General features: G+C 32.5%; 3 protein-coding genes across 3 annotated transcripts; all 3 read right to left on the bottom strand.

Moving 5' to 3' along the window:
* Positions 1-484: 484 nt before the first annotated feature.
* LOC133703915 (cysteine-rich receptor-like protein kinase 10) lies at positions 485-6,387 on the bottom strand. Its single transcript, XM_062128656.1, has 7 exons — positions 5,329-6,387; positions 2,560-2,700; positions 2,336-2,457; positions 2,009-2,219; positions 1,614-1,851; positions 1,364-1,514; positions 485-1,245 (listed from the first exon to the last, which is right to left on the bottom strand). The coding sequence occupies exons 1-7, from the start codon at positions 6,155-6,157 to the stop codon at positions 910-912; spliced, it is 2,028 nt and encodes a 675-aa protein (XP_061984640.1). The 5' UTR covers positions 6,158-6,387; the 3' UTR covers positions 485-909.
* A 4,400-nt stretch (positions 6,388-10,787) lies between these two features.
* LOC133703626 (cysteine-rich receptor-like protein kinase 25) lies at positions 10,788-13,692 on the bottom strand. The gene is made up of 6 exons (XM_062128246.1): positions 12,960-13,692; positions 12,671-12,790; positions 12,389-12,579; positions 12,007-12,217; positions 11,683-11,920; positions 10,788-11,582 (listed from the first exon to the last, which is right to left on the bottom strand). Exons 1-6 carry the CDS (start codon positions 13,690-13,692, stop codon positions 11,345-11,347), a joined length of 1,731 nt encoding a protein of 576 aa, XP_061984230.1. The 3' UTR covers positions 10,788-11,344.
* A 9,586-nt stretch (positions 13,693-23,278) lies between these two features.
* LOC133703625 (cysteine-rich receptor-like protein kinase 25) lies at positions 23,279-26,143 on the bottom strand. Its single transcript, XM_062128245.1, has 7 exons — positions 25,266-26,143; positions 25,052-25,154; positions 24,760-24,965; positions 24,434-24,644; positions 24,067-24,304; positions 23,680-23,827; positions 23,279-23,578 (listed from the first exon to the last, which is right to left on the bottom strand). Exons 1-7 carry the CDS (start codon positions 26,031-26,033, stop codon positions 23,279-23,281), a joined length of 1,974 nt encoding a protein of 657 aa, XP_061984229.1. The 5' UTR covers positions 26,034-26,143.
* Positions 26,144-26,514: the final 371 nt, after the last annotated feature.

Raw genomic sequence — 26,514 nt, 5'->3', positions numbered from 1 at the left:
CAAATATTTTTCAATTAAAATATAATAAAATGATATTTTTTTATTTTATTTTTATCATAAATATATCAAAATTATCATAAACACATTTTAAAAGAAAATATCAACTTGATATTTTTCAAAAAATTAAAGCATGATGTGTCATCATGAAAGGGAGTAAGTGTAGTGAGTTGTTAGAATTGACGAGTGTTTCGTATTATATTATTAATATAATGTATTTGTGTCACTTCCAACACATACTTCACTTAAATAAGATATTATCATATTGATGCGAATTATATAATACCATAAGTAACAAATCTCTTATGGATTCATCTATTTGAATGTTAATGTCTCTGGTTCTACAATACCATATTTGTTCATCAAAATATACATAGTTTGTTCCTAAAATACTGTGTAGTTGTATGGGATCAAACGTGTCACAAACATGAAACCTAGTGAAGATCAAAGATCAAAACTCATCTATCAATGCACGAGACCAAATATGTGGTGCTAATCTGAATAACATCAGAAACTTTGAACTGTAGTGTTTGAAGTAAAAAAAAATCCTTTAATACACTTTTTTTTAATGTCACAGACACTCTTGGATGCTATCTATGAGTAAGGAACCACTTCTAAGTGTTAAACCACTAGAGAGAGCCCGCCAACTCGAGGTCCAGTAGAGATTGCACACTTGTGTGTGAGTTGGGGTGCACAATGATTCCTAGGAGATTACTATCCTAATACTATTCTAACATTTAACTTCGGAGTTGAGGCTTATTTCCCATATACATCAAGCACTAGCTAGTTTTAAGCAAACTCACTAATCATCATTGGAACTCCATGATATGAAACTCCCAAATTCGAAGTGTTTTATACTAAAAAGCTAACCATTTTCCATTGCTTATTTGGGAGAAAATGCACATTCTCTCCCTATCGAGGATATACTTCAGTAATTGAACCTTCATCGCCAGAATATGGCACAGAATTGCCCTTAGATTTATCTGCAAAAAATTCCTTGCTTGGAATTGACCCTTGATCTGTTCTACTATGGAGAAAAAATGCAGGCTCTTGAGGTAATGGTAAGCTAATCGAGTAACTATTGAGCATGAGAACAACTGTTGCCATTGTGGGCCTGGAAGCTGGATCTTCCTGAACACATAACAATCCAATGTGGATGCATCTAATTACCTCATTTCTTGAATACGTATCCGTCAGAGTTGGATCCATCACTTCCAAAGGTGTGCCATCTCTCCAATGTTTCCATACCTGAAAAAAATTGAGGGGTCAAGAGTTTCGATAACCTTATGCTTTTTTTTCTTTTTTTTTTTCAGGTTATCATCCCTGGTCTGGAATTAGTGGTGTTGTGGAAGAAAACTTCACTCACATAGCTCGCAAGGTCTGCAGCACCGCCAGTTTGATAGAAAGAACTGTTCTTCTTTCCAGATATAATTTCAAGAATTAAGACACCAAAGCTATAAGCATCAGACTTCACGGAGAACTGCCCATGCATTGCATATTCTGGAGACATATAACCACTACAAAACCGAAACAGATCGACATGTTTAGAAAAGAAAAGGAAAAAAGAAATGAAACTAGTATGTCAACAATTCTATAGGAATTGGATCTTTACTTACTATGTTCCAACAATTCTGTTGGTACATCCTTGAGTTTGATCAACTCCGAAAATCCTAGCCATGCCGAAATCTGAAACTTTTGCGTTCATATCTCCATCAAGCAAAATATTACTAGCTTTAAGGTCACGATGTATAACTCTTAGCCTAGAGTCCTCGTGTAGATAAAGAATTCCTCGAGCAATTCCTCCTATTATTTTGTATCGTTTAGACCAATCCAGTAGCCCTTGCTTCTCTGGGTCTACAAATTCATGAAAATAAAAAATTTCAGTCAGAGCATAGAGGATTATGTTCAAATGCAAGTACTCCTGGTTTAGAAGAACTAATGAACGAACAAGCATTTATGCATTCCTTGTATCAAAGTGCAATTGATGAGCGTTTAATTAGAAAGTCCATACCAAATACAAAGTAGTCGAGGCTTTTGTTTGGCACAAATTCATAGACAAGAATTTTTTCTTCTCCTTCCAAGCAAAATCCTAGCAACCTCACTAAATTCCTGTGTTGAAGCTTAGCTACCAAGATAACCTCATTCTTAAATTCCGCTGCACCTTGTCCTGAGCCTTTCGATAGCCTCTTCACAGCTATTGCTTGTCCATTAGGAAGTGTTCCCTGAGAATGCACTTGAAAAGAATGTTAAACAAGCACTACCGCGAAATTTCTTAAATTCTAATGCAAGATCTTTTGGGTTCTTCAAACTTTAAATGAATTACAAATCGCTTGCTTACCTTGTAAACCTCACCAAATCCACCTTCACCTAACTTGTTATCAGCGGAGAAATGGTTTGTGGCATCTTGTATAGAACTCAAATCGAATTGTAATGACTCCACGTTTGTAATCTCATTTCCATCTGCACAACCAAGCAGATATCAATTGAGTATTCTGAAACTGTGCAAAACAGAGAAAGACATTGCATTTAGAAGGGGGAAAAATGATTCTCAAAGTTTTTTACCATCATTTATTTCCTGTGCAGAATATTTATTGCTCTTCGCCCTTCTACTCAAGAAACAGAAACCCAGGCAGAAAAGCACAAGAGAAACAGTAACTGGGATCAAAATGGCTATAATTAAAACTGTTGAGACACCGCCTTTTCCTGCATAAAGAAAAATATATCGTTCAAAAACGCACAGTAATTTCACGCTGCTTTTAACCTTGATATACAAATACAAGCATATTCAAAAAGCGACGAAGTCAGGATCAACGACATAATATGTGAAGAAATATTTTTTTAAGGAACAAACGAGAATAAATTATTTCTAAAAATCAACAACATTTTTCTGGTGAAAAAGCTATTTGCCTACCGCACTACGATAACCTAAAGTGAGAAGCAACTTTAAAAAAAGCAACTAAACCTTTTGTAACCCTTTGACATCCATCATCAATATCTTTCCTTGTTAATTATCTCACCTTTTTTCCCTTTTAAATCTGACATAAAATGTCTAGCTAATGAGTTTATAAAAGATAATTTGAAAGGGCATTGCATTTTGCTCCTTCAGAGAACCATAACTATTGATTCAGGTATGCGAAGTAATACCATTCCTTGAATGAGCTATGAAAGTGGTTGAGAAGTACTTCGAGAAAGATAACAAAGATGAAGGGAGCACATGAAACCAAGCAGGAGCAGAATTTGAATGTACCAGAAGCTATGAAACCGTTCCTTGTTGATTTTGAAGAGTTTATGCTAGAAGAGTTGCTACTAATGAGAGATATCCAACATTTGATTGAATTGATCCCCAGAGCCAACTTACCCAATCTAATACATTATAGGATGAGTCTAAGAAATAAAGTAATGGTTGGTGGAATCCTACGTAAATAAATAATATTCTTAGATTTCTCAATACCACAGTGACCAATCACATAATTTATAATAATCTACTATATATTTTTTAAAAGGCTTTATATTTTTTTTTTTTTAGTTAGATTATTTCAATCACATAATTTGAATTATAGATTTAATAAAATATCTTATGTTAACTCAATCCTAATTAGTGTTTTTATATATTTACCATAAATATTTTATTATATCTTTTTTTTTTATTTTTAGTATTGAACATTATTTTTTCAAAAAAGAGTCTAGCCCCGCAGTGAAGCGGAGAGACAGAACCTACTATATAATAAAAAAAATCTAATCAAATAAAAATAACTTAAATTAAATTCTATATAAATTATAAAATAAATCAAAATTTCTAAATAATTGAACTTTAAAATTTTGTCTTAAGATTTTAAGAATCAGATTCAACTAAATTTTAACTTAATTTTTCAAAGATAAATAATTTGGAATTTATATAAATTTAATTTAATTAATAATTAAATCTAAATATTAGATTAAACATCAAAATACATCCTACAAAAAATAAAATAGGTATGCATACAAAATAATATAAGATATTAAACTAGCATGCAAGCTAAAAAAATATTAAACGATATAAACAAATTAAATCGTACTTAGAGCTTGTTTGGCAGTGTGGTTGCGGATGCTTTTCAAATAACTTTTCGTGCAAAAATGCATGCCAATGATTATTTTTCATTTTTTTAAAATCATTTTTAATATCAACATATCAAAACAATCCAAAACGTATAAATCATATTAAATTTTAACAAAAAAATATTTTAATTTTTTAAAAACACAGATTGAACCGTGTTCCCAAACATGCTCTTACTTCTTAAACCCATGTTAAACAATGAAACAAAAGAAAAATATTAATCACAAGAGTTGTACCGTTTGCCCTTTTTAAACAAAAAAATATTTTAATTTTTTAAGAATGTAGGTTGAACCGCGTTTCCAAACATGTTCGTTCTTCTTGAACCCATGTTAAACAATAAAACAAAAGAAAAATATTAATCGCAAGAGTTGTACCGTTTGCCCTTTAAGATAAGTTTTCCTCTCTTATTGGTGCAAAACGATAGATGCATATTCCTAAGATTAAAAAATATTAATACTTAGTTTTGATGCAATTCAACATTAAGCATAAACTAACTTAAAAAAACTAATTTACTTTCGTTGTGTCAAAACTGGAATAACAGAAAAGATGAGAAAGTAAGGGAAAATAACTCATAAAGAATACTTTTTTATTTTATTTTAATAAACCAATAAAACATCTATAACAGGTATTAATTGGAATTTTGTCAACTTCATCAAGAGTTTTTTTATATTAATTTTTCATTCCTCTACTATTAATTTTAAATATTTTAATATTATATGTTATAGTACTCATGTTTTGAATAAATTCTTAACCTCAAAATCTTGAATGCATCCCACTTTTAATTATAATTAATTAGATTTCAAGTATCACCAACAACCTTGTCTGACTTTATCAATAGAAACAATTTATGCATAGGATTAGAAATTTTAACTTTTATAAATTGAAAGAAAATAATATTTTTTTAATTGATTATAAAATTAATTTTATTTTTTTCAATTAATTAAATTTTTAATATATGTGACATACAATAATCTTCTAGCGGTTAAAAAATACCCCACGTTTTATGGAAAATTTTTATGGTATTTAAATTATTATTACTAAATAGAAGTTTTCAAATAAATTTTCTCTACCTTATTATCTATCTCTCTTCTCTCTCTCTCTCTCTCTCTCTCCCCAAGCAATTAATATGTAGTGGTTCGTATATGGGCACCATAAAAGTTTATACTGTTACGATAATGACTTTGAAGCTCATATAACGACAACGACAAGACAATTGAAGAGGGCATTATCGACTTTACCTTTTCTTGTCTCTGGACCTGAAGTTGGAGGAGGAGATAGAGCCACAGGAGGAGGTGGCGGTGCAGCCTCAGCTGCTGCCGTTGCATTATAAAATTCATAAAGTTCATACCGAAAATTACAACTTGCAAATAAGACTCTTCCTCCTTGCTTTCTATTACAGCAATTGCCTAATTTTGAAATAGCTCCCTCAAGACAACGTTTACAATCTAGAGTGGATAGATCTGGTGTACACTGCACAAGAGTGTATAATTTCTGGATCCCAGTATAGTTCACTTGTTGAACTGCAAACTTCTTAGCACCTGAAGGAGCAGATGAAGCCCGAGCAGCTATACCATTTATGGTGGTTTCTACTAGCTGGTTAAAACGATCAGGTTGGACTGTAACATTGTTTGGACTCATCATGAATATGGTGATGTCTTGGTCCACAGTAGAGAAGATGTTTCTATTTGAGTAACGCAATTCACACTCATCAAACCATATCATAGCTACTTTCTCAATTGGGCACCTTTCGAGGACGTCTTTGGCAGCAAAATTGACACAATTTCGACAAACACTGTTGCTAACATCACCACGGCAAAGAAACATGCCATAGACTGCATCAGGATCCTGTCCTGCAGAGACGTTGTAGAATCCATTGATGTTGTTGCGGGTTGCGTTTGATGAAAGTGAAGATAGGAGGAGATTTAAATTAGCCTGGTAAGTGCTGTTCCTTGTGAAGGTGGTTGTGTTTGGGCAATAATAAGATAGGAAAGTGGGATCCTGTGCTTGAGTGATAATAGCAAGGCTCAGCAAGGAGAGTAGGACTGTGGAGAATTTGAGAGAGTCCATGGTTTTGGTGATCAAGTTCTCTTGCTTGCAGATCGCATATGGGAAATATCAAAGTTATATTTTATCAGATAAGAGGTTAAGTGGACATGGAGTGGGAAAAGCTTTAGCCAAAATGCAGTCTGAAGTCAAAGAAAACAGTAATGGCGCATTGATTGTATTGTAGAAGACGTTGAAGGGTCAAATTTCTCGAAAATTGTTGGAGAAATTGGCAATAGATACTTAGATGGCAACAGAAGTGCTAAAGGCCACACGTCTTTCCTCATACCGCGTCATGGATAATACTGGTCAACAGGGAGGTCATCATCATGGTCTCCATTGCCGTGTTGTTCCGGTTTCCTTGAAATTTCTATAACCTGTTTTTTTCTTCTACGAGAGAGAATTGACACTTGCAACCATAGTTTTCAGGTCGGCCCGAAGTGTGATTCAGACAACGACCCAAGTTATATGTTTCATTTTTCAAAAAATAAATAAATTTCTAATAAAATCCTGAGTCGCCGGTTTTTTTTTAATAGAGTTTAATATCTATACTTACAATTATCGGTCAATGATGGTTCATTTTGTGATGTTGGATCACATTATTCAAACCGGTAATTAACTAATAAGAGTACCATTATGGATATATTAATATATATTTTAAATTAAAATAAACTAATAATAGTTTTTTCTAATATGATTAAAACTCAATTAAACCATCTAGATGGTGGCAAGAAATTTACAATGTTGATTTTTCTAATTTGAATTTTAAATTGCTTTGGCGTGGGATAAGGGTATCTATGATCATCACGTTGTCTGCATGTTTTTCACGTTGGGAAGTTGTTTGTCTTTTTTATGATGTCTGAATAAACTTTAGTAATTATTTAATAATTCACATCTTTTAGAGGGCGATTTTTTTTTTCGTGGTATCTTTAGATTGGTTTTTGAATTTATGGACATCCAGGTTGGAAATTAGAGAATCCTCAAGATTTTTTTTTTATGATCATAAAGCATCTAAATTGTTGTTTGGACTCTAATCTTTTTTTTTTCAAACTAATTCATTATTTATTTTTTGAGTGTTGTTTTTTGCTTTAAAATCTATATTTTAAAGTGTTTTTTAAATCTTTTTTGCCTGGGAAAAAACAAATTGATATTTTTAAGTATTTTTATATGATTTTAAGAAGTTAGTATTAAAAAATAAAAAATAAATATAAAAAAATATTATTTTAATACAATTTTCAATTATAAATTACTTTTAAAAAATATCTGTCACACACACACATATAATCAATTCAACTTAATTGTTAATTGAGCAGATTTTATAAACACAGTCAGCAACCCATAATAACGAAGAAGGGAGATCCTTACACATTGTGGAAGTTAGGTTTGATCTGAAGAAAGGAGAAGTCCAATCATTAAGGCAATATTTCTCTTCGGTTTCTTATCTTTTTTTCATGAAAATTGCTCTCTCTTGTCTCAATGTATGTGGTTTTTTCTACCGCTTCTCATTATTTTTTTTTTCTTTTTTACAATTAACATCACATCTTTCAATTCACCCACCTCTTTTTGTGAACCAGACCGATAAAAAAGAGAGGATAAGCACAAAATAGATAAAAGATAGGGAAGTTGAAGATAAAGTTGTCGAGAGGGGAGGGGTGTTGGTGGTGTTTAGTTCTCCCCCTTTATTTTTTAAACCAAATCGATAGAAATAAGAGGATGGGAGGCACCAAACATGTAGAATAAAAAAGGGAGGAGGGTGTTCCGGCGGGGAAAATAAATGCAAAGGAGGGACCAAAAAAATGGGTTATATGATTGTTTTTTTAGAGTTGAGTTATGAGCTTATTTCTCTATGTTTGTTTTTTTTAACATACCAGTTTGTTTTTCCTGTTTTTGTTTTGATTCTGTCTATTTACAGAGTTACTCTTGCTTTATGTTTGGAATTGCAATTTAGGAGGTAATTTTTTGCTTATCCTTAACTTTGTTTTGCTATTGTAGGTAGGCTCTCTTCTAGATCTATGGTTTGCTGGAGTTTTGGGTGTTTCTTTTTTTATGTTTTCCTGAGTTTTGGTTTTTTTTTTCTAACCATTTAAGATTACTGTCATAACAAAGCATTGTTAAATATCTTGACCTCTCAAAAATTTGCTCATGAGTCTTGATATTTATCTTATTGATAGCTAATAGGGTGTTTGATTGTTGTATTTGATTAAATGGAAGTTTAGTTTTATAGATTGTTAGGCCTTAGTAAGGGATAAATGTTAAATAAGGTGACACCATTTAAACTATGACTATTGTCCGTCTGCAACATATAAAGACTAGGAAGTGTCTACAAAATCATTTTCATACATCCTCAATCTTTTGAAACCTAAAGGTTAGTATAATTTTAGGCGTTCTACTTCTATTTTTGTTGCCTTTCATGTATTATAGTTCATTATACACATACCTACTAAATAAAGTCATGGAAGCAATTTGATATTAGAGATAAGTTGAGTGTAGATATCCCTGTTTTCTAGGAATTATCTTTATCTTTGAGATCAAAGATTTTGTTGGCTTGAGCACTCGCATTAACATTCAGTTTCTTTCTTGAAGGGGAAAAGGCATTGAAAATTATGTAATTAAATGGCTTAATGAAGATGTATTGATATTAATCACTGTGTTGTGTAATATTAATTTTACTTTATTGACCATAAAATAAGTTTATAAACTCTGAAACATTTATATTGAATTAATGACATAATCCACTCACTTTGTTTTCTAGAGACTAGCTATCACTACCTTGATTTGATGTCACTTTAATGCCTTCACTATCTTTTACCCAATGAGGATTGCTCATCTTAAGCTTCACCACCAATTCACTCATGGCAGCACCTCCTCCACACTTATCAGAAACTTTCTATGGTGCTTTTGAGTGTACACGGTGAAAAGCTATCGATATAGTATGTGAAATTGAGGACAAAATTACTGGAAAGTGAATTTGGGCAAAGCTCTTAGTTATAGTTTTGAAACAAAAAAAATACTTTGATTGTTTATCCTTTTCATCTATTTTTAGCTTTTTAGAGAGCAACTATTATTTCATTCATGTTTTGAAACTAACCCTCTAGCAATTGTTCATTCATGATATCAAAAAGTGTAGTGTTAAAGTATTCTAATGTTTGGTTTCTGACTTTCTTTTTTTGCTTGAAATCTAAGCAATAATGCCATGAGTTTGATTTGTTTTTTTTTTTCAATTTTAAATATATGGAGAAGTATGGAAATTTATTGCAGCTGGTTCTAAAAAGTATCTTTCATGTTCAAAATGAATGAAGAAAATCCCATGGTTGATCAAGTATATGAATTCCAAATGATAGCTTATGAGATTTGTAATGAAGGCATCCAAGTATATGAACAAATGCAAGTTGCATCCATCATCTATAAATTACCTAAATTTTGAAAAAATGCTAAAGATTTGAGATATATACAATTATGGAGCTCTTAATTGAAGATATTATTACCATCTAAAAGTAGAAGAAGAAGCAAGGAAGCAAGACAAATTCATTAAACTCAATGGTTTAAATGGTATCAAGATCACTTCTCATGAAAACCCATCTCGCATGCAAAAAGCCCAAGAAAAATTTAGGATAAAGAAAAAGTATTTTAAGAAAAAACCTTATGAAAATCATTTTCGCTCTAACCAAGCAAAATAATGGACCACATCTTAAACCACCATCAAATAATGGCAACCATTATTATGATAAAACTAATTATGTTTGTTTTGTTTGTGGAAATCCGGGGCATGGTGCTAGAACTTTTCTTTCCAAAAACATGGCTCTGTTGCACAAGCTAATGTTACCAAAAAGCCATTTATAGTTATGATTTCTGAGATTAATATTCTTGAAGGCTTATATGGATGGTGGATTTACATGGGAACTAATATACATGTCTCCTATCATAAAAACTTGTTCAAGACTTATATCAATTTAGATGAGAAAAAGAAAATCATGATTATATGTTTGCAATATGTCAGAGCTACATTATTTTAACCTGACAAACATGGTTGAAGACACCACTTGTTAACCAAGGAAGAAAAAAAAAGCCAAATAAACTTTTCCGTGAAAAGAAAGAATGAGAAATTAAAAGTGAAACTATTATTATAATTTATAGTAAAAAGTCTCTTGATTTTATAGTAATTTTTCTATACTATTAGCTTTTATTATAATAAATAACAAATTTCATAATCCATAAAAAGAAAAAAGAGAAAAAAAAAATTGATCTGAGGAAATAAGCCCATGTGAAGTAAATAAACGGGCTTCATGACCATTGATTCATAGGTGTACTATTAGGGCTACAAAAATATTCGGAACTCCGACAAATGCCCAACCCTTGAGAGAGGATTAAAAGTATCAGTTCATAGTAATGAATTTCACTGCTTTTCTGATTTTCTTTTTCCTATATCATGTGTAAGAATAGCAATCCCATCGGAGCTGTAATGAAGTATCCAATTGGGAGGAGACAATGTAATTTAGGGATAAAGCAAGCAAACATAATATAAACTTAGATTTGTTCATATTATATCAAACTCTTAGAGACATATTATTTTTCCAAATACTAAAACGCTAGAATGCTATTATCTTTATCTTTATCTATATTTTTATTATTATTGTAACATATACTAACAGCCCGCTTAGAAACCATGAAATTGGTGTAGAATTTATTTCAATATTGTGCTTACTCATTTCTCATGTTTGGAAAGTTAGAGATAATTCTAAATCTTCAGCATTATGTTTTCATTAAGCTTCCTCAGTGATATTGGCCTTTTTGCAACCAAGTGATTGGCCAGTTTACTAGGCTTTCTCCACACACTCAAAATCATAGTGGCAATCTAATTAACATTCACCACGGTGAGATGCCAGAAATTGTCTTTTGATTCACTGAAGAATCTGTTGATGAAAACTTGTCAATGGGAATCATTTAGCCCAGAGAAAATGCAGGTTTTTTTGGTAGAGGAAGAGCTATTGGTTCACTTCCCAATGCTAAAACCACAAATGACATTGTGGGCCTGTCTGCTGGATCTTCCTGCACACATAACAGCCCAATGTGTATGCACGTCACAATTTCTATTGCGGGGCTCCTTTCCATCAACAGAGAATCTGCAAATTCCATTTCTCTCCCTGCATTCCACAATCTCCATGCCTGTCAAATTGTCAATTTGCGTTAAAAAAATTTCATAACGTTAACTAGTTATAGTTTTAAAGCCTCAATCTTCTTATTGATAGGTTGAAAATTAATTGAAGGGAAATTTTGATTGCAGTCACGTATGGTACAAACATATGTCAAGAGTGTCTGGCCATGTTGTGCAAGGTAAAAGCCACTACTTCGTTTCCCACTTAGGATCTCTAGCAGTATAACACCAAAGCTGAAGACATCCGATTTCACTGAGAATAGTCCTTCCATTGCGTATTCAGGAGCCATATATCCGCTGTTTCACGAGTACAAATTCCCATAAGTTATAGGATTTTAGGACCTAAATTGTCAACAAACATGAAAGAAACAATTGACGGTAGGAATAGAGGGCTTACAATGTTCCTACTACTCGTTTAGTGTTAGCATTGTTCTGGTTTTCACCAAAAATTCTGGCCATGCCAAAATCTGAAATCCTGGCAGTCATTTCATGGTCCAGTAGCACATTGCTGGTTTTCAAATCCCTGTGAATGATTCTAAGCCGGGAATCCTCATGAAGATAAAGAAGTCCTCTAGCAATGCCACTAATTATGTTGTAGCACGTCTCCCAATCAAGCTGTTCTCGTCTTTCCTCATCTGAAAGTGGAATTAGAAGAAACTTCAGCCTATTGACAATTTAAAATTCAAGAATTTAAAGGCAAAAGAAATGAATGGAAACAGACCAAAGATAAAGACATCAAGGCTTTTGTTAGGCATGAACTCATAAATGAGCAGTTTTTCGTCTCCTTCTATGCCACATCCTAATAGCTTCACAAGGTTTCGGTGTTGTAGTTTTGCAATTAGTATGATTTCATTCTTGAACTCCGCTAATCCTTGCCATGAATTTCGTGACAACCTTTTAACAGCTATTTCCTTTCCATCTGTTAACACACCCTGAGAAAACATTCAAAAAGAAGCATGAATTTTGTCCGTTGAAGCAACATTTAAGCATTGTAAAACTGAATAAAGAATGGTTTGTGTATCCTTATATGGAGTGGGGCTAATTGTAGGGACAGAGGGCTGAATTTCAGTAGATCATGGCGACAAGGCCACTTTACAACTTACCTTATAAACAGCACCAAACCCACCTTGTCCAAGCTTATTTGAATCGGAGAAGTTTCCTGTAGCTGCTTTTATAGTATCCAAGGCCATGAAAGGTAGATCCTCAGAACTTACGAACTGGCCTTCTTCTGTTATTGTGACGCCTCTTGGGTTAGCCAATTCCTGTAATAATGCTAGGTGACTTCTTTCCACGTCTGCCAAAGAATAAGAGATTTAAAACTATCGTATACTAATTCTGATGTCAATTTGGCCTATTCAAAAACTGCTGATCACTATTTGCGTTACCTCTTTCTTTTCTTCTTTTATGTCTTAGGAAGACAATGCAAGATCCTATGACAATTGCAAGCACCGTTATAGGAATAAAGACAACACATGCAACCTTCCGCCCCGCCTTCCATTTTCTTCCTGTTTTCCATAGATAAAAACTGTATGTAGTTCCAATTGCCCTCAAACGACATTTAATCATCAAAAGTACACAGTAGAAATACCATGCTCACTTACAGAAATTTATGACAGACGTAATTCTCTTTTACTGTTTACTAGCTTACTCCAAGTAAAAATTCTGTTTACTTACCTCTAGAAGTTGGGGACGACAAGTGCTTTGAGACATTGTAGAATTGGTACAACTCAAATCTCACATTACAATTCCTACTAAGAACCATTCCACCTTTCCGTGAAGAACAGCATCCTTCCAAATCAGTTATAGCAGACTTCAAGCATTTCAAACACTCGTGTGGTCTGATATCCCTAGTGCACTGTACATGAGCAAATATGGTTTTGCTCCTGGAAAAGTTGATTTTCCCAGTTGCAAACATGTTGAAAGGATTGAAAGCGGCCTCATTTGACAGGTTAGTCATTAAGTACTTCGAAAATTTTAAAAAATGAACCTGATCTGATACAGATTTCTCCTTAGAATCACGGTCTAGATACTTCCCTGCATAGACAGCCAAGGAAGTCATATTCTGAAATGAGTAGTGAACTTGGCAAAGTTCATACCATATGATTGCTTCTCCGCGACTTATGCAATCATTAAAGATTTTCTTGCTTGCTTTGTCCACACAAGTCCGACAAGCACTTGAGTTGACATCACCTCTGCAAAGTGCTTGGCCGTAGACCTTGGCAGAGCCTTCTCCAAAAAAGGTGTAGTTAAAGCCTGTTAATGAAGTGATGGAAGGCAATATCTTTAGGACAATCTTGAGGTTGTTCTCAAATGCACTGTTGCGAGTGTAGTTCAATGCATTATTGCTGCAAAATGTTTTAAGATGGACGTCTGGACCAGTCTGGGTAGAGAGAACTGTAAACGGCATGATAAATAAAAACATGACTAAACGTGCATCTGAGCTTGTCATCCTGAACATTTTGAGCACGTTTACGAAATTTAGCCCAAAAAAAGGGGCTGGGATTAAGACGAGCAAAAATTGCAAGGGCATTTCATTGTCGAGAGCAGCCTCTAGGCACTAGCTTTAATTTGGTTAGAGTGTTGAAAATTACAAAGAAAGTTCCGAGCTGAAGCAAAGAAATTGGCTTAAAACTATGAGCAATGGGTCCGTTAAAGTTGCACTGATGGTGGGAAAAGACAATAACAGGAATAATCACTCAGAATACCTTTCGCCTTATTAATTGAAAATTTGCATGCCTGACCCTTGACCAAGAATAAATTATTACACAACTGGAGAAAACATGAAGCAGAAATTAAGAAGAACAAAATACTGAATTCTCATATATTATTCTATTACTAGTGGAAGAATATATACAACAGGAAGGCCTACAATTAAAGAGAAGAATCAACAACATTAGTTGACACCTTTCACAGCACAATTACTGTCTAATTTCTAGAGATTTACAAGTATTGATATGACAACACAATATTTGAATGTATCTGCAAGATAAAGAATATCTTGATAAATACTATCTTGTAAATCAACCATATCTTCAAGAACAACCAAAAACTCTTAAATATAGTCTATCTTTAATCCTGATTAGTATGGCTTAAAATGCTATTTTCTAAGTTCAAATACAAGGGGTAGTATGGCTTGTACTGCTATATTCTAAGTTCCATAGATGGGGCCTTTTCCCAGATCCAGTTGAGTGTGGTACTATTGCTTCTGTATCGACCAATTACTCCTTTAGACTGTTATATATAATGTAGTATCTGATTTTCTCCTATAGTATGTGTGAGCAATAACATTTCAACATTTCAGCTTATGTGCTGCTAGGACTGGATGGACTCAGAGTAAGGTTGAAAATTTGTCCAAATTGATAGAGAAAATTTCTTCTCTTTTATTCGAATTATAGATATAAAATTTGTTGTGTTTGCATTTTTCATCTTCATTGAACACCATTCTTTACTCAGTTCGATCCTAGCATATCCATTATGAAAATTGCTCTTAATTATCGGTTAGATGCGTAGTAAAGAAATTTGATTAACAAAATAAGCAATCGGTTTATGCAACACGAAATGGCTTATAAATTCATGATTTTTCACATTAATTTATTCAGGATCATAAGTTAGTGGTTGGATTAATGAAGTTTTTCTGCAGAGGATATGTACTTTGAAAACAATGTTAAAATCTCAAACTAATTTGATAGGTACAGAAATATAAAAAATTAAGTATAAAAAATTAAATATGATTACACATGTATTTTATATAGTTCAGTAACTTATACCTACTTCACGCGCAATATAATCAGGAAAATTTACTATTAAAAAGTAAAAGATAACAAAATATCATACAAAATTGATCTCTTATCTAAAATTCTAAAATAACTCAAAACTCACATTTACTCTCTTTTCTAGCCATCAAAGTGTGGAAAATAGAGATACTCACAAAAATACCTTTTAACACTAAAATATGATAATTTTAGATTTTTTATATATGAACAAAGGACATGAGTTTGTTTTTTATCACTTGGGCCCATAATTTAAGACAAATTCAACAAATCTTCACCTCAACTTAAATTGAGCCAACTTACAAAACTTGGACTCTTTTTTTTTTATCACCTTTATCAAGCATATCTCAAGCACTACACAAACTAATCAAGTCCAAGCAATGCTTGAACTTGACCACATAGTTTGATTTCGTTAACATATTTGCAGGGTTCTTAGTTGTAGTAATTTTTTTTACTTATACAACACCCTAAGATATGATATTTAGAGTAAAGTGATACATGTCATCAATATGTTTGGTCTTTTCTTAGTACATCTGGTTCTTTACTAGATGAATGACATTGTAGTTATCACAATCTATAACAATCAACTCATGACAAACAAAGGTTACCAACCAAACCTCTTAGCCATAAAACTTATTTCACTGTCTTTATCAATGTCATATATTCAACCTCTATTCCTATAAACTTGTTGACCACACTAATAACATGTGAATTATTTGAAAGAGTGCAAACCATAACTTATATAATGTTTTCAACTACACTAGCAAATAAAACACCTAATAGATGTTTATTCTCCTCCTTAGTTTTTTGTGACAAACCTGAAGATAACTTAAAATGGGCTACAAGTGGACTACTCATTGGCTTGTAGATTTACATACCAAAAAGCTCAAGTACTTTCTCAAGATACTTTCTTCGTAACAAGTACAACTTGCTAGCTCTACAATTTATGCATATCTCTACACCCAAAATCTTCTTAGTTGTACTCAAATTTTTCATCTCAAACTCACCACTTAATTAATCCTTTAAATTGTTGATGTCAAACATGTTCTTGTAGGCAATAAACATGTCATCAATAGACAACAAATACACATATGAATCATCTAATAGCTTTCTAAAATACATACAACTATCATAGTTACCTCTAAAGTAACAATGTTCAAGCATACCAGTATCAAATATTTTATACCATTATCTTGGTGACTGTTTCAACCCAAGCAATTTCTTCATCAATTCAACCCTTGATTATGACATACTCAATTTTGCTAAGCATATTTAATTATTGGTCCAATCTCAACACTAATTTTTCAAACTCACTTTTGTATTTTTGTTTTTTGTTTTTTTGCATTTTGTGTATTTTTATGATTATTTCTAACCACATCTAAATTAAAAAAAAATAACAAAATAGCAAAAATGATTAAAATTAACTAAATGTACTGAAAAGATATATTTGTTGTATTTTATGTTTTTATTTGAAATATATAAAAAAGAAAGGTAAAAAATTGGATTCTAACAATAAGAACAAAGTTCATTATCATCAAGATTCTCTACAATAATTAAGGTAAAATCAACTAAATCAACATAATCATACTTAACTAATGTTTTTATCTATCTTATTTGTCTTCCTATAGCAATATTATAAGGTTGTTCTTTAGGTACATTTTCAACAACAATATCATGTACCACTTCCTCAATAGGCTTAGTTGAAGAGTCTTTCTATATTGTCTTTGAAGCTCTAACCTCAAGCTCCACTTGTTTGTTAGTATCTTAGTCCATCTTAACATCAACACCAGTCGACTCATTTTCCTTGTGAAATATAAAAGACTAATCGAAGGTCACATCTCTAATAGTAATGAACTTAGATGACTTGGGATCAACACACCACAATTAACATCCCTTCAGTCCCATATACATAACCTAGAAATATACATTTCCTTGCTTTTGATCCAAGTTTACCTTTCTTAACATGAGCATAAATAAGACAATCAAATACTCTTAATTTAGAGTAATCAATAAGTGAACCAAACCATATCTTATATGGAGTCTTCATCTCTAAAATTATCTATAAAGATTTATTCACCAGATAAAAAGTCATGTTAATTACTTTAGCCCAAAATTCCTTTGACAACTTAGCTTGTGAAAGCATATTATTTGCTCTTTCCAAGAGTGTCATGTTCATACATTTCGCAACTCTATTTTGTTATGTTGTATTTCGAACAGTTTGGTGTCTAGTAATTACTTTATTCTTGTAGAATTTTTCAAACTCACCTAAATAGAATTCCAAATAATTATAAGTTTTTAAGCGTTTTATCTTCTTATTAGTATACTTCTTCATCAAGGTTTTCACTGCTTAAAGGTAATAAACACATTACTCTCTCATAATAAAATACACTCAAACTTTCATAGAGTGATCATTAATAAATGTTAATAAATAATGGGCTCAATATTTTGACATAACAAGAAAGGGAACCTAAAAGTCATAATGAATATAATTCATAGTACCTTTTGTATAATGAATAACCATATTGAGTTTTAACTTGTATTCTTTACTATAAGCACAATGCTCACAAAAACTGATTAACCTATTTTTTTACCATTCTCGTTTGTTTAACTCTAACATCCCCCTCTCGCTTATATATTCTAATCACATGTGTCATAATTAAGTAAAAACATTATCCAAATCAACCACTTATGATACACTAGTTGAATCAATAATTGTTAAATCTTGAAGATGGCAAAGGCCATAAATTAGTTTTCCTTTCACCATGACAAGAGCACTCTTACAAACCCTCGAAACTCCATCTTTAGCAAAATAATTATAACTTAAGGAATTGAACAAAGTTAGAAAAAAAATTAAATTCTTATTCATCTCTAGAACATCTCAAACCTCTAACATCCTAATAATGTCATCATACTTCCTAATTCAAATTGTACATACAAATAAAAAAAAAGTCATTTGTTAATAAAATAGTATAACTGACAACTTTATAAGTGTCAAACTAGTTTGTATTACGAATAATATGAAAAGTTTAAGTCAAATCAAGAATTCATCTATCACTTAAGCTACTAATAGACACAACTAGAACATTTTCATCGTCATAAAATTTTTTCACTTTACTAGCAATATTTGTAGTATCAGAGGTTTCCTCTTTCTTTTCCTTATCTTTCCACTTAGAAAAATTATTCCTAAAGTGCCCCACTTCATTACATTTAAAGCATTTATTTTTTCTAGACTTTGATCTTGATCTAAACTTGCCTTAACTACCAAACCCTTATTATTTGTTCTACCCCTCATAGTCAAACTCTCTACATGATCATCATTGTGACTCTCTAACACTTTGTTTTTTAACTCCCTTAAATTTAAGGAACCTTTGACATCTTCTGAAGTAAGACTATCCTTCATATACACCAAAGTATCATAAAAAAAGATCATAAGTTAGAGGTAACGAACACAATAAAAACAAAGCTTGGTCCTCATCTTTTATCTTAACATCAACATTTCATAAATTTACAATTATTCTATTAAAGTCTTCAAGATGGTTTTTAATAGGCATACCTTCTTTCATATGGAGAGTATACAACTAATACTTCAGATACAATCGGTTTGTTAAGGATTTGGTCATATAAAGAGTTTCCAACTTTGTCTACAATCTCGTAGTTTTAGTCTCCTTAGCAACCCCTCTCAGAATCTCATCTGACAAACAAAGTTCAATAACACTATGTGTCCATTCCATAAGATCTTCTTTCTCCCCATCATCCATTCCTTTAACCAAACTATCTACACCTTTCAATGTCTTAATTAAATAAATCTTGTTGGTTAGTGTATTAATACACCACATATTGAAGTCATTCCTACCATTCAATTCCTTAACATCAAACCTCATCATTGCGATATCCAATACATAACTAGGCAAGCTCTAATATCAATTTGTTGTGGAAAAAGCCCTATAATCTCAAACCAATTGACAAGTAAAGAAACAAGCATAATCAGGGGAATATAGATATATATATATATATATATATATAAACAAGCACAATCAATCATATAAAATCACACATGAAATTTACGTGGTTCGACAACTTAGACCTATTCAACGAGCAAGACAATCAGGGAAATTCACTATAAAAAAATAAAAAATTATAATTAAGATGTCAAACAATATTACTTTTATTTAAAATTTTAAAGTAATCCAAAACTCATCTTTAATTTACTCTCTTCTTTCTAGCAATTAAAGTACAGGGAATGGAGACATTCATTAATATACCTTTTAACTCAAAAAAATATAACAACTTTAGCTTTTTATATGTGTATTAAGTACATAGTTTTTTTTTCTCACTTGAGTACATAATCTAAGATAAACTCAATAATATGGTTATTAAGGTTTCTCTTGTAACCATTTTCTTTTGCAGAGACTGTTCATGAAATTCGAGGTAAGGGGCGCATACTTTTTTTACAGCACACAGATTGGGACCAGTGACCTCGTGGTAAGTAATTGACGTAGACGGTTAATTATTTAATTAACTTTCCGATCTCAAAATCTGATACGAAATGACTTGAATAGAACTATTGAATGAAACCCTATTGTTAATTTTTAATATTGAAAAGTGAGATTCTTTTTTAACAAGATAACAGTTCATTACTTTGAAGAATTAATCGAAGAGCCGAAAGTACTACTATACAACATTATTAAAAGTTGATTACTTTTTTATTCGATGAACAATTCTTACTTGAACTTTAACTTTGAATTTTCAATTCTTCGTCCAAAGACTCTCTTTTTTTTTAATTAATCCCAATATTAACCGACCAAAGCTGTTCTTAATGATAAATGCTTTATTTTTCCTTAATTGTATTTTAGCTTGACCTTATCTAGAACAGCAGAAAAGAAGAAGGTTAACCAGCTACTCTCTAGTATATATCGCTAATTGTATTTTCTCATTGGTTATTATTATACTAAAGCTTTGTTTTTGTATTTTAAAAATATTTTAAAAAAATTAATTTTTTTTTAAAATTAATATTTTTTTGATATTTTTAGATTATTTTAATACGCTAATATCAAAAATAATTTTTTAAAAATAAAAAATTATTATTTTAATATATTTTTTAATAAAAAATACTTAAATAAAAAACCACACCACATTCTCCAACATGCTCAACATGCTTTATTACGGGGGGGACTGGGACCAATATTCAAGAAGCTGTTGACTTGCTTTAATGGTGCCCGATTTTGCAATAAAGCGAAACGTGGTTAGCAGCCGGGACCGTTCCAACCATTTCCATTTTCGGCTCGAGTTCCAGTTCCTGTAGCTAAATTCAATGAATCGATGTTTTTTTTCATATATATATATATATAAAAGCTGAAGCATACAAACAAAAATATGTAGAATACAACAAGAACAAATATCTAAAACAATAAAGCTGTGATTCTCTAAATTCACAAGAACATCCACAAAACTAAACACAGCACGACATGAGTGATATATATCCAAGTCATATATTATTTTTACACCTTGGTTTGCGAAATTATTAGCTATATAATTAGTTTCATACAAAACACGATAGAAAGATGAAAAAGACTAAACTGTGAGCAGAAACGAGATGCACGATAAAAAGTTCATGGAATCTCCCTGACCTAATAAATTACTTATTCATCCAATTTCAATGAATCAATGTCACAGTCCATTCTTAACCCCTCGATTTTTTTATCCTCTCGTGGTTGCAATTTCCACGAATACGCATCAGAAAACTTGAGGTACATGAACATCTAGTTCAACGGTGCTCTTGAAAGTTTTATTCATACTTCTAGTTTTCTTTAATAGAATAGGTCTTCGATGGATTCATTCGTACTATATGAATGAATTAATTAGTTTTTTTTTTTACCGCTTTTGATCTTTATGTTGATTAATATAGATAGGTTAGTTTTTCGTTTAACTTCATAAAGGCCCTTAATTCTGTATTGTTGGATACTGCACGATTTGTGGTTTACGGAGTAACTAGCAATGGTTTTGTGATAAAAGATTTAACTTTATTGAATGATAGAAATATTTTATAGCCTTTTGATGTATTCATTAGATGGGAATTTTGGTTAGAAAAAAGGGTATTTTTAATTAGAAAGAATTGTTGAATTGGAAATACCTCAACCCTTTCAAAATTAATGGATAGACTAAATTATTTAACGGATACAAAACCACAAGAACTATGAAATTATTTATTATAGCATAATTAAGGACTAATTATTTAATTTAATGAACTACAAGGACTAACTTATAATTAACTTCATGGCATAGCTATTAAACTCTGGCCCTGTCGGTTTGATCTGTAGCTTGATCCAAACTGAGTTTTTTTATAAATGTTTAGGACACTGATTCTGTAGTGACTTGATGAGAAAACTAATCATCTAATTAACCTGACCACCTGATTTTTGTTATTTTTATTTAAAATAATATTATTTTGAGATGAACGAGTTGACCCCACTTAAAAGTTAACACGGAAAATCGTTCTTAAACGGGTCAGACTAAAGCCCGTCTCACAACTATGCTCTTTGGAATCTAATTTTAGCTACGCCGGCCTTTCCCTTTTCCAAGCCCTTTTAACAGTGCTTCTTAAAGTCTCAGGTTTGTTCATCTAATTAGCATTTCCAGAAAAATTTTCCTATTTTTGTTTCTATGAAAAGAAAAACAAATAGTACAATTTCTATAAATAGTTTTTGAGAGAACAAGAGGTTGTTAAAGTAATTTATATCAAACATAAAAGGAGGCTAGAATTCTCAATAAGATGTTTATTATGAGTGCTTAAGTTAACCTAAATACAAAAGAATTATATATAGGTTAAACTGAAAATACTATTCTACCCTTAATAAATAAAACTAGATAAATATTACTTAACATCTCCCCTCAAACTCACGATGCGGCATCTACAAGCATCGAGAGTTTGCCAACTAGAAAACGAAAACGAGATATGGAATGTGTCTTGGTAAAGAAATCTGCAATCTGCAAGGAAGAATGAACAAAAGGCAAAGTAATGGTGTCATGCTTGAGATGATGACGAGTAAGATGACAATCGATTTCAATGTGCTTAGTTCGCTCATAAAAACCGAGTTGTGAGCAATCTGAATAGAACTCTGGTTGTCACAATTCATAGGAGTAGGATGAGAAAATAAAACTCTCATATCAGCAAGTAACCAACGTAATCAAACAATCTCTTTGGTAGTAGATGCCATGACAGAAGCTGTAGGAAAGTCGAAATACCAGATTGTGCAGAAGCGGAAGACAAAATATCACTCCAAATTTTTTTATTTTTCTTGCAGAAAGTTAATTCAAATACCAAATTGCAGAAACTGAAGAGAAGACGAAATACCAAAACAATTGCAGAGACAGAACAGAAATACCAAATTGCAGAAGCTGATACCAAATTGCAGAAACTGAAGAGAAGATGAAATACCAAAACAATTGCAGAGACAGAACAGAAATACCAATTTGCAGAAGCTGATACCAAATTGCAGAACTGAAGAGAAGACGAAATACCAAAACAATTGTAGAGACGGAATAGAAATACCAAATTGCAGAAGCTGATACCAAATTGCAGAAACTGAAGAGAAGACAAATACCAAAATATTTGCAGAGACAGACAGAAATACCAAATTGCAGAAGCTGAAGAATCTAAAATAAAGTTTCAGATATTAATTCTTCAGCCGCAAGCACAAAACTTGATCTTCATCCTCCATCTTTTAATAGGTCAAACAACCCATGTCTGATGTTTTGAAAAATGAATCTGAAGTTAAGCTTCAAAGGAATGCATTGAGCGTGCTGGAACATCTTACAGGGAATGAAGTGGATGATGATAACGATTTTGATATGAGCAGTGGCTCTGACATTGGTGAACATGATTTCTACAAGGACAGCGAGTTTCATAAAATTAACAAGTCAAGGGTTCGATCAACTAGGCTCTGATACCATGTTAAAGTAATTTATATCAAACATAAAAGGAGGCTAGAATTCTCAATAAGATGTTTATTATGAGTGCTTAAGTTAACCTAAATACAAAAGAATTATATATAGGTTAAACTGAAAATACTATTCTACCCTTAATAAATAAAACTAGATAAATATTACTTAACAGAGGTAACATTGCAAGTTCTCCTTGTTTAAATGTTCAAGTTAATCGGTCAGTTTTACAAACGTGAGCGCTTCAGTTCATATCAGAAATTGTTAAACTCTGTATCAGATTCATCATCTGGGAAAAATATCAGAAATTGTTAAGCCATTGACAGAGCACTTGCTAGCACTAGCCTCACAGTGGCCTGTGAATGTCCATGCAAAAAATCCCGGCCGTTTTGGTTTGGGAAGAGTTGAGCTTTCATTTTTCAGCATTGATACAACAGATGACATTCTAGGCCTTCCACCAAAATCTTCTTGAACACATAATAAACCAATATGCATGTATCGCGAGAATTCATCTAAACAGCATGAATCGGCCAACAATGAATCTATCAACAATAGCTCATTTCCTTCGTTCCATAATGGCCATGCCTGATTCATCATTTGGAGGTGTAATTAATTAGTAAAACATTGAGATTGCAGTATCATAATAAGATAAGAGATTTATGTGTATTTACGCCTGATAGACTTACATAAGCTAGGAGGCTGGAAGCACGTTTTGACTTGAATCCAGAATTCTTTTTTCCAGTTATGATCTCAAGTAGAAGAACTCCAAAACTAAAAACATCAGATTTGATGGAGTAAAGTCCTTCCATAGCATACTCTGGTGCCATGTATCCACTTTTCCACAGAAGGAAAAAAAGAAATATTCAAGAATGACAAATAATATGTGAAAACAATAAACAAAAATATTAAGCCAGCAGCTAATTTGTGAGTCTGGACAGAGAGGTGGTCCATAGAATTTTGAGAAAAAATAATTATGGACCACCCTTTCATTACACTTTCTGACATTATTTTCAAGGGAAATTACGGTTCAGGTACAAACAATTAACTAATTTAACAAGTGAGATTTCACTTACTATGTTCCAACTATCCTAGCAGTATTGGCTTCGACTTCACTGCCTGCAAACATCCTTGCCATTCCGAAGTCAGAAATTTTGGGGTTCATATCCTTGTCCAACAACACATTGCTAGCTTTCAGGTCTCGATGAATGATTCTAAGCCTAGAATCCTCGTGTAGATACAGAGTTCCTTTTGCAATTCCATTTATAATACCAATTCGTGTTTGCCAATTAAGCTGTGCACGTTTCTTAGGATCTACAATTAAATCGAAATCCGTGGAAATGAAGTTTGAAACTAATATTCAGTAATTAAAAAAAAAATAGCTACTTGTATCTGAAGATCCATGGACGGAAATTTGTGACGAAAACATTAAAGAAAACTAACCAAAAAGGAAAACATCGAGGCTGCTGTTAGGCATGAATTCATACACCAGAAGCTTTTCCTCTCCGTCAACACAAAAACCATGCAGTTTAACAAGATTTTTATGCTGAAGTTTTATGATTAGCCGAACTTCATTCGTAAACTCGTTTATGCCTTGCTCAGACCAAGTTGAAAGTCTCTTTACTGCTACTTCCTTTCCATCACTCAGTATGCCCTTCAAAAATATAAATTAAGAGTCAATTAGTGAAACCCCTGTTTATTTCTTTTCTACAGTACCATGTACTGCAAACTTGAGCCTGCTGGACATCAACAAAACGCTTTTTTTTTACCTTGTAAACAGGGCCAAAACCACCTTTTCCAAGAAAATTTGAGTTAGAAAAGTTATTAGTAGCTTCGTATATGGAAGCTAAAGCCATAAATGAAGATTCCTGAACATTAAGACCATCCCTATGAAAACTTTGGATCTGGAAATCACAGCGGTTTGGGCGACCAATCCCAGGACCTATATCAAGTTGTCTAGTATTTTCTTTCTTCCCTGTATGACAAGATTCTTCATGTCAACTGGTGTTAAAAGGAAACCAAAAAGGAAATGTTAGTGGTTTCTAGTAAAAGCGTTCTTACATTTTTCAATTCCATTTCTCTTCACGAGAAAGAAGCCTAAGATGACTACAACTAGAAGTGCTCCTGCAACTGTAAGGATGATAATCATCCATATTTCGGTTTCCTTAATTCAGGGAAAAGAAGTCATTGTTAGCTTGTAATGCTTCAATTCATAAACTCAAAAATACATCAGCAATTTTTGGTGAGGTAATTGATAGCATGCATAAACACTTGCCTTTTTCTGCAGAGTTGTTTCACCTTCATAGAAGGCGTATAACTCATACCTTAAGTAGCAACTGCGGCTAAGAACCCGCACTCCACGAGAAGCATAGCAGCAATTCCGAATATTTGCTAGGGAAACCCGAAGGCACGTGTTACAATCATCTGGGGATAAGTCTGTAGAACATTGCACCAAGGCATACAGTGTGTATGTATCGTTGAAGGGTACTTCTGTAGTAGCGTACATATTTGCCGAAGCACTAGAAGCAGCCTGTTTAATGAGGTTATCCAAAGCTTCATTGACCACCGATCTGAACTGCACTGGATTTTTAACATCGTTTTTATTATGTTGTGGAATGTTTCCTGAGACATCCAAGTGGGCTAAGAAATTTTGACTTGAGTAGCGCAATTGGCATAGTTCTTCCCATACAACTGCTTCCTTATCTCCTGGGCAAAGCCGCGTGATAGTTTGTGATGCTACCTTTATGCAAGTACTGCATTCATCATGTGTTACATAGTTGAGGCACATATATTGAGCATAGATTCTGTCAAGTTCATTTCCAGTAGAGGTATTGTAAAGTTTTGAAACTGATGCATTTGAACGAAGAGAGGACATGAGGATCTCGAGATTGTTTTGGAATGGACTATTGGCTGAATAGCTAGAATTGTTTGAGCAACCTTTGTAGGGAGGATCAGCGCAAGCAAGATCAAGAAAGTTGGCAAGCGAAAAACACAGCAAAAGCAATTGAATGGATTTTGCAAAACTTGAAAACATTTTACCCATCTGTCTTTTGTGTACTTGGATACAAATTTAATGATCATGTATTTACAATTGTACTTTCTATCATACATTTAGAAAGCATTCAATGAGAGATTTCGAGATTTCTATACGAAAAAGCAAAGAAAAAAATAAAAAATAAAATATTTTTAAAATATAAAACCAAACAAGTTGCATAAGCCATCACAATAAAAGTTTCTACGGGCTAGGGGCACGGTTCCAATGGAATTGTGTGTGGAAAAAAATACAGAGAAAAGGGAATTGTTATGGTCAACAAATCTACGTTGGATGATTAATCGGTGAAAACTTCGGTTTGAGCTTAAAAGCATAAAAAAATATATTTCTTGGCTCGAAACACAGACAAATGGAGACTTACCAGTGGGAGTAAAATAAATCCATGATCCCTTAAGTTTTGAGAATTGGTCATATTAGCCCCTTACTACCGGGGTACGGTCTCCAGGAAGGTCCTGTCTTTGTAAATATTAGC

The sequence above is a fragment of the Populus nigra genome, chromosome 9 (assembly GCF_951802175.1).
Source record: "Populus nigra chromosome 9, ddPopNigr1.1, whole genome shotgun sequence".
In the NCBI taxonomy this organism is placed as follows: domain Eukaryota; kingdom Viridiplantae; phylum Streptophyta; class Magnoliopsida; order Malpighiales; family Salicaceae; genus Populus; species Populus nigra.
This window is presented reverse-complemented; position numbering and strand designations above follow the sequence as displayed.

What these genes read in the sequence shown, in the direction of transcription:
- LOC133703625 (XM_062128245.1), bottom strand. Translation starts at nt 26,033, where the DNA reads ATGGGTAAAATGTTTTCAAGTTTTGCAAAATCCATTCAATTGCTTTTG. An exon ending in AAACAACTCTGCAGAAAAAG is followed by an intron (nt 25,155 to 25,265) that starts GCAAGTGTTTAT and finishes CCCTGAATTAAG; the next exon opens with GAAACCGAAATATGGATGAT. An exon ending in GCTAGGATAGTTGGAACATA is followed by an intron (nt 23,828 to 24,066) that starts GTAAGTGAAATC and finishes TCTGTGGAAAAG; the next exon opens with TGGATACATGGCACCAGAGT.
- LOC133703626 (XM_062128246.1), bottom strand. Translation starts at nt 13,692, where the DNA reads ATGCCGTTTACAGTTCTCTCTACCCAGACTGGTCCAGACGTCCATCTT. An exon ending in TAAAAGAAGAAAAGAAAGAG is followed by an intron (nt 12,580 to 12,670) that starts GTAACGCAAATA and finishes ATTCTTTGGCAG; the next exon opens with ACGTGGAAAGAAGTCACCTA. An exon ending in CCTTGATGTCTTTATCTTTG is followed by an intron (nt 11,921 to 12,006) that starts GTCTGTTTCCAT and finishes TTCCACTTTCAG; the next exon opens with ATGAGGAAAGACGAGAACAG.
- LOC133703915 (XM_062128656.1), bottom strand. Translation starts at nt 6,157, where the DNA reads ATGGACTCTCTCAAATTCTCCACAGTCCTACTCTCCTTGCTGAGCCTT. An exon ending in TGCACAGGAAATAAATGATG is followed by an intron (nt 2,458 to 2,559) that starts GTAAAAAACTTT and finishes TTGGTTGTGCAG; the next exon opens with ATGGAAATGAGATTACAAAC. An exon ending in GATTTGGTGAGGTTTACAAG is followed by an intron (nt 2,220 to 2,335) that starts GTAAGCAAGCGA and finishes GTGCATTCTCAG; the next exon opens with GGAACACTTCCTAATGGACA.